Raw genomic sequence first — 7245 nt, 5'->3', positions numbered from 1 at the left:
GGGTGATCAAAGTAGTAAAAAATAAATTTAATTTCTTTTAGAAAACAAATAAAAAAAAAAGTAATTTAATTTTTTAGGGGCTGGGGTGGGGGTGGGGGTGGGGGGTGATCAAAGTAATAAATAATAAATTTAATTTCTTTTTGAAAAACAAAAAACAATATTATTTTTTTAGGCATTGGGGTGAGTGGGTGTGGGGGGGACTGGAAGGGGGTAGTGGTGGTGGGGTGATTAAAATAGTAAAAAATAAATTTAATTTCTTTAAAAAAAATAAATTTATTTTTTTATGCGTTGGAGTTGGGGGTGGGGGTGGGTAGGTTAAATTTAAAAAGTACTAAGTATTTTTTTCATGGGGGTTGGTGGGGTGGGGTGGGGTGGGGGTGAGGGTGAGGGTGAAGAGTATTTTTTGGTTTTGAAGCTTTTAATATGATCCCTATAATAATAATATGGGTAAATATGGATATCCATATTACTCATTGGGTAACTCATTTTTATCCATTTAAAATATGAGTCGATTCGAGTATTATACCCATTTTTATTTAACTCGTTTTCGATCGACTCATATTCGATAGGCTCTTTTGACACTCCTAGTCGCAATCTTCATATTCCCAACACGAAAAATTAATGGCCAAAGTTGGAAAATAAAATAAAGAGAGCAATATTATGGACTCTTCGTTTTATGTAATCTTGACAAGTGGGATCAGAAAATATACTTGAGATTAAATGAGAATTTTGAAAGTCTTTTGATGGCCCCTCAATTCATTATATATACAAGTGTTTGAATAGCTATGACCTTCATAAAAACATATTAACATGTCTTATAGTGCTGCAAAAATTGAAGGTAGTGATGATTTTTTAACGACGATTTTACTACTCCTTCCTGCAAGGCCTCTTTTCAGGTTCAAACTTGTTTTGAAACGTTGGATGTCTCTCGTCTCTGATCCCCATTTATCTTACCTCTGGAAGCCTGAATCTTTCCCAACTGCATTCATTCTGCAGCCGCGTTCTCTCGATTACCCTTGTTATTACATTCCTGATAAAACAAAATCTAAGGCTTCTATTATATTCTTTGATTTTATAATGAAAGATGATCCCTTTGACAATGTTGTAATTTTGAATTGTTGTGGTGGTTTACTTCTTCTTTGTCGTAAGAGGTTCTTCGATTACATTGTGTGTAATCCAACTACAAAGGAATTCCATACTCTTTCAAGACCAAATGTGGAGTCACTAAACATGAGTTTGGCTTTTGATGATCATTCGATATCGCCTCATTACAGAGTTATAAATGTTGGGTTACATTTCTTGATTCATAAAGATAGTGTTTGGCATTGTCTCCCTATTGAAATATACTCTTCAGATACCAACTCATGGGGGCGATCACGAGTCCAGTTTCCAAAAGAATTTTTGAACTATTTGGGACAATGTAAAGGAGTTTTCTTCAATGGAGCTATCTTTTGGATGTTTAAAGGGGTAAATAGCTTTTGTTATTTTGATATTGATAAGGAAATTATCCACTCTTATCAATTGCCTAAAATAGATGAACAGTATTACTGTGGATGCATACACGCGGGAATTTACATCTGGTTGGCTCTTCAGTCAGTGATCCACATCATATAAATGTCTTTGTATTGGAAAATGACTACTCCTCTTGGAGCCTAAAGTATTGCATTGATCGACGTGAACCAACTTCATGTGCAATTCGGGAAATGATATGTAGTTGTCCGGGAGTTGGTTCTCTTGAGTTTAGGTTTACTGTGCTTTCTCTTATGACAAGTGAAGGGAATAATCAGTTACCATATTTGGTTCTTTACATGCCTTGTAAAGCTAAGTTAACGGTAAAAAGTAGGACTTGTACCGTCAGTTGATCATATGTTCGACAATCCATTCTGGATCGGAAGCAAATTAAACTGAGTAACATAGGCATAAAAATCTTTGTTTTGGAGTCTGTTTTTCATTCTTCTTCTACAGAATATTAGCTTTGACTCAAATTAATTTCCATTAGTTGGTTGTTGCCTTTTTTTCTCATCTTGAGGATAAGTTGGTCAGGATTATTTACTTTGTTGATGATAGTTGATACCCGATGAATGATATGTTTGCTATGTATCACTGTTTCTGCTTATTTCATTGATAAGATACTATTTTCTGCAAAAAAGTGATATATATCAGAACGGATACTAGTAGACTTTTCGTTAGTCCTAGTGCGGTATTCTGCACTTTTACAACTCAAAATTGGTGTGTCCAAAAGGAAAAATCTTCATATTCTCGAACAATGCACCACTAGTAGTATACTTTGGAATTTCTGTAGAGAAAACTTCTGCTTGTCAATATCCCATCCCCTTAAGTTTGGAGCCTTAGCTGCTACGTGGTTTCTGACTAAGAGTAACACTTTGATTGTACAAGTCATTTTATACCTATTGCATAACTCGAGTTGCTTGTTAACTTAAATGTTGTCTGGCTTCATCTGTAAACAATCAAACTCCTCTCTCAAATTTAATTTAATTTTATAACTTTACTGATACAAGGGTAAAGTTTAGCAACCATACACGAAACTATAGGCAACATGAAGATGCACTATACTCAAAAACCAAGTATAACATATGAAAACAAACAATTTTATGAGTTCACTAATACAAGAGGAATGCAAATACAAATGCAAATGATTCAAACACAACACAAAGATTCAATATACTCAAAAGCACCAATTGTACAACAATAAAAAACTTGTTCATCTTCAACATCATAATCACAGAATTTCTCAAAGGTCTTGTTTATAAGATTGTACTTCATTAGCTTATCATCATTAGCAACTGCCAGAACCAAAAATGCATCCTCTTCTCGTTTACCTCGAACCAGAGATAATATCGTAAAATTACGATAAGTCAACTCATGATCAGGACGTTCAAAATCAACCTTGTACTTAACAAACCATTCTGAATCATCCCTTCTCATCTCGTATACATCAAATCGAATTGTGTAGAATGAAATTTTTGTGAGGTGCAAATGGCCACAAGATTCACCAAAATATGTTATAGTTGTTGCTTGATCATATCGAAAATGTGGCATTGGCATTACCCCTAACCTCTCAAAATCAAGATTGTAATATAAACAAGTCAAGTTTCCACTAGTCAAAATATGTTAAGTTAGTCAAATTACTTTTTAATGTCACACTAAATTATAGGGGCATAATGCATAAATGTGGCATTTAATTTGACTTTAACGGAACCTTTTAATTTTGTGTGTGCACGAGTAGAGACATAAACTTAAATAAAATTGAACAAATAGACATATTCATCTTATATGTGTCCTACATGACAAATTTGTGTCATATGACGTCCTATATTTATTATGTCATGTAGGACATGTGTGTCTACTTGTTAATTTTGTACAAATTTAAATGTCTACTTACGCATACTCAAAATTGGAAAACATAGATGTCATGAAATCCAAATTAAGAATATATTTACGTGTTATGTCTAAGTGTAGAGTAAAGTTTAATGTGATCATCTATGAAATTACCCAACCTATTTCAGTTGAGTAAATTTTACTTAGTAGAAAATAGAATTTGTTATCTGTGTGGATGATTAAGAAGAAATGTACAAATCTGTATTGGCTATCAATTATTATCATGTCATCAACTATACCAACAAGTTTTTATAGAATATGAAATCATTTCTATTTTTAAGGGAATGATATTCTCAAAATATGTGGAAATAACAATAACAATATTGGGAAATTTTTGTGTGTATTCATTTGTGCAAGATTTACATGTAATATACAGTATCTAAGGAAATGAAATAATAAAAGAATATTTTACATTCTTTACATCTATCTAATATTTCAGACCCCACTTTGTGACGCTACACAAAATATGTTGTTGTTATATACTCTAGTGAATTTGATCACGCTTCGCGATTATAAAATAATTATCAAATTTATAAAATATATTCTTTAAAATATTGAGTGCTAAAAAATTCTACTAAAGAGTCTTAATTCAATTTATTATTCTTATTCAAATGTTATGATTTTTATAATTTTAAATTATTCATGAGTCCTTGCTCTTCTGAAGATTTTCCCTTAAATAATGTGTTTGTATAACCAAAATTATTTATATCACATTTACAAATAAGAAAATTACATTATGTATTTTAGTAGATTGGAGCTTAAACGAATTATATATTTTTATCATAAAAAATCCTTTTAAAATGAAATGTATAATTTATTTATAAATTTATTTTATATATTATGAGGTTAATACACTCCTTTTTAAAATTAGGGGTCGTTTGGTAGAGCGTATTGGAGAAAAATAATGTTTGCATTAGCTTGATGTATTATTAGTACCTTGTTTGGTACACTTTTCTAACTTATGCATAACTAATGCTAGTATTAGTAATGCAATGGATTCTAATGCATGCATTAACATTATTAAAGACACAATTGCCCTCAAAAACTTTTTTTACATCCTTTCCACTATATTTGTGAAGGGTATTTTTGTAAATAAATATATTTTCTGAAAAAATTATGTAATACACAATATTTTTAGTACACAAAACAAAACATTGCATTAAAAAAATCTCATCATAACTAATGCACGCATAACTAATACAAGCATTACTAATGTTGTTCTTAAGTATTTAATTGTTTCCTTACTTTCATTAAACGGTCAAAATTTTGTTCATATAATCTTTCTTTTATTCCATCTTCTTTTTGATATTTTATCCTTTCATTGTTCTTATTTTTCTTCTTGATCTTCATTATTTTATCTAAATAAATATCCGTATAGTACTTATTTTGTCTCTATCTCTAGTACTGTAGTTTTTGTTTTATATTATATACAGATTTAGATTTAGAGAGAGAGATGTACTCAATAGAATGAATTTAACTTTTGAAAACTAAAATAAAATATTACAAAAATTTAAATAACAATGATATTGATAAAAAAAAAAAAAAAGAGTCTCCTAGCAATGGTTTAATTAGAAAAATATGTGATAATAAGTATTAAAAAGGTATGAATAAATAGAGAAATGAATTGTTCAATTAATTATAGGTGATTAAACATCAAGGGAAAACTGATAGTCCGTGGGTGTAGTAATGGTTTAATTAGAAAAATGTGTGATAATACCCACTAATTACACCATTATATATGTAGCCGTTACATATTTCCTTTAAGAAGAAAAAGTGAAATGTAGTAAATATTAATAATAAGGAAAGTGAATAAATTTATAAAAGGTTATTAAACAGAAAATGAGACAAAAAAAAATTCAAAATTATAAGAAAAATAGATAGTAAATAGTAATACTGGCCTATGAGGTTTAAAAAATAAAGGTTTAAAATTTAGACCAAAAAAACCCATGCTAAGGTAAGAATGATATCATATACTCTTTTAGCATAATTTTATCATCACATCTTATAATTGATAACAATAACTTTAATTAAAAATACAGAAGGACAATAAAATCAAAAAATAAAGGACTAAAGGAATTAGCCTAACAAAGAAATTAATAATATCACCACTAATTTCGGTTAATAAACGCCATGCTATACTGTCAACTTTGTTTTTCTTTTTTCTTTCATTTTCTTTTCTGTTGTGTCCTCATTGTTCTTCCTTTTCCCCTATCGGGGAAATTCTTTCCTTTTAATATGAAATATTATCTCCATAATCTCCTCCTAATTTGATATAAATTCCATAAATAGATTGATATTTTCTACAAATAATTCTTCTTGCATTTTGACACTCTCATCACTCTTCATATAAATTTCTTATCGGAGAAACTATTGATTGAAATCTTATCAAGAAATGAGTAAACGTTCATTCAAGTAGTTATAATAAAATCCATGAAACATGCCCATTTCGGAAGGACTATGAGATTGCATATTTCCTGACCCTTTGATTTTATATACTAAAATAAACAGTTTTGGAAGATGAAAGACTTTTCGCCTTTTCATCTTCCATTTAGTAATTGAATGCATATTGCATAGAGCTTAACGTATATTGTTAATACCTTCAGTTTTGCAGTTCTTTTTAAAATATAAATAAAAAACAAAGCCTTTCATCTTCCATTTAGTAATTGAATGCATATAGATCTAAACGTATATTTGTTAATAATACTTTCAGTTTTTCATTTCTTAAAATATAAATAAGTTAAATAGAAAAAATGAAAAAAAAGAGATAAAAAATAAATATGAATGCTGGTCATAGAGAAGTGTTACATCACCTTCTATATATATATATATATATATATAGATTTGTTTAATTCAAATTGGACTATGAAATAACAAACTAACAGAAGAATAAGTATATACAAAAGAGAAAAGAACACGTATAATACTCCAAACAAGTAAAATATGTATCCTTAAATGTCTCATTACTTTCATATATTTTTTTTAATTTTAAAATGCTTTATATCTATTTTTATTCATGTGCTGACGTCAGCACTCACCCGTTTTTCTCTTTATGATATCATCACAATATATTAAAGTATATGAATATACTCTTATGATATTAAAGAGTAATTGAGCAGTGTCTCTATTGAAGGACTATTTTTTCTTTCGTGATACCATAAAAGTATAATATACTCTAGTGGTATCAATGAGTAACTACTTGAGGTTTGCTTTAGTCTTTCGATGAGATTACTCAATCATCCATAATACCATTACTAAATATCTACATACTGTCATGATATCGTTGAGGTATGTTTCAATTCTTCAATATTATAATTTAAAACAGTTTCAAAAATAGTCCTAATTTAGATACATTTTTTTTAATTTGTAAAAAGAGATATTATACATATATATATTCTACCAATTTAGAGTTTAAATAAATAAGATTTGTGACTTTAATAATTTTCTCTTAATTTTTTCTTATTTATTTCTTAAAAAGGGAGTTCAATCTTATATGATACCGATAGGGTATCAATATATCGATGGAGTGTCACATATGATTAAGTTCAGTAATATATGATACCGATATGGTATCAATATACCGACGGAGTATCACAAAGAATATATTTTCTGTATACTAATTTAGAGCTTAATAAATAAGATTGTGACTTTAATATTTTTCTCTTAATTGTTTTTTTTTTATTTTGGTAAATAAAATTTTTATTAACCAAAGTGAAACATTACAAAATAAAAAGAAAGCAGTCTTGGACAAATATCCCCAAGCTTACTTACTGACTTTAGTAACCTTCCTATCCTTTCCTAACAGTTCTATGGATATACATTTAGCTCTAGTAATCTACTACTCAACTT

General features: G+C 29.0%; 1 protein-coding gene across 1 annotated transcript; it reads left to right on the top strand.

Moving 5' to 3' along the window:
- The first annotated feature begins 810 nt into the window (after positions 1-810).
- LOC125831431 (F-box protein At5g07610-like) lies at positions 811-1614 on the top strand. Its single transcript, XM_049510634.1, has one exon. The coding sequence runs from the start codon at positions 811-813 to the stop codon at positions 1612-1614; it is 804 nt and encodes a 267-aa protein (XP_049366591.1).
- Positions 1615-7245: the final 5631 nt, after the last annotated feature.

This window comes from Solanum verrucosum, unplaced genomic scaffold (genome assembly GCF_900185275.1).
Source record: "Solanum verrucosum unplaced genomic scaffold, falcon-dt-bn FXZP01000049.1, whole genome shotgun sequence".
Taxonomy (NCBI): domain Eukaryota; kingdom Viridiplantae; phylum Streptophyta; class Magnoliopsida; order Solanales; family Solanaceae; genus Solanum; species Solanum verrucosum.
The sequence above is the reverse complement of the archived record's forward strand: the minus strand, read 5'-3'. Positions and strand labels throughout refer to the sequence as shown.

What these genes read in the sequence shown, in the direction of transcription:
- LOC125831431 (XM_049510634.1), top strand. Translation starts at nt 811, where the DNA reads ATGTCTTATAGTGCTGCAAAAATTGAAGGTAGTGATGATTTTTTAACG.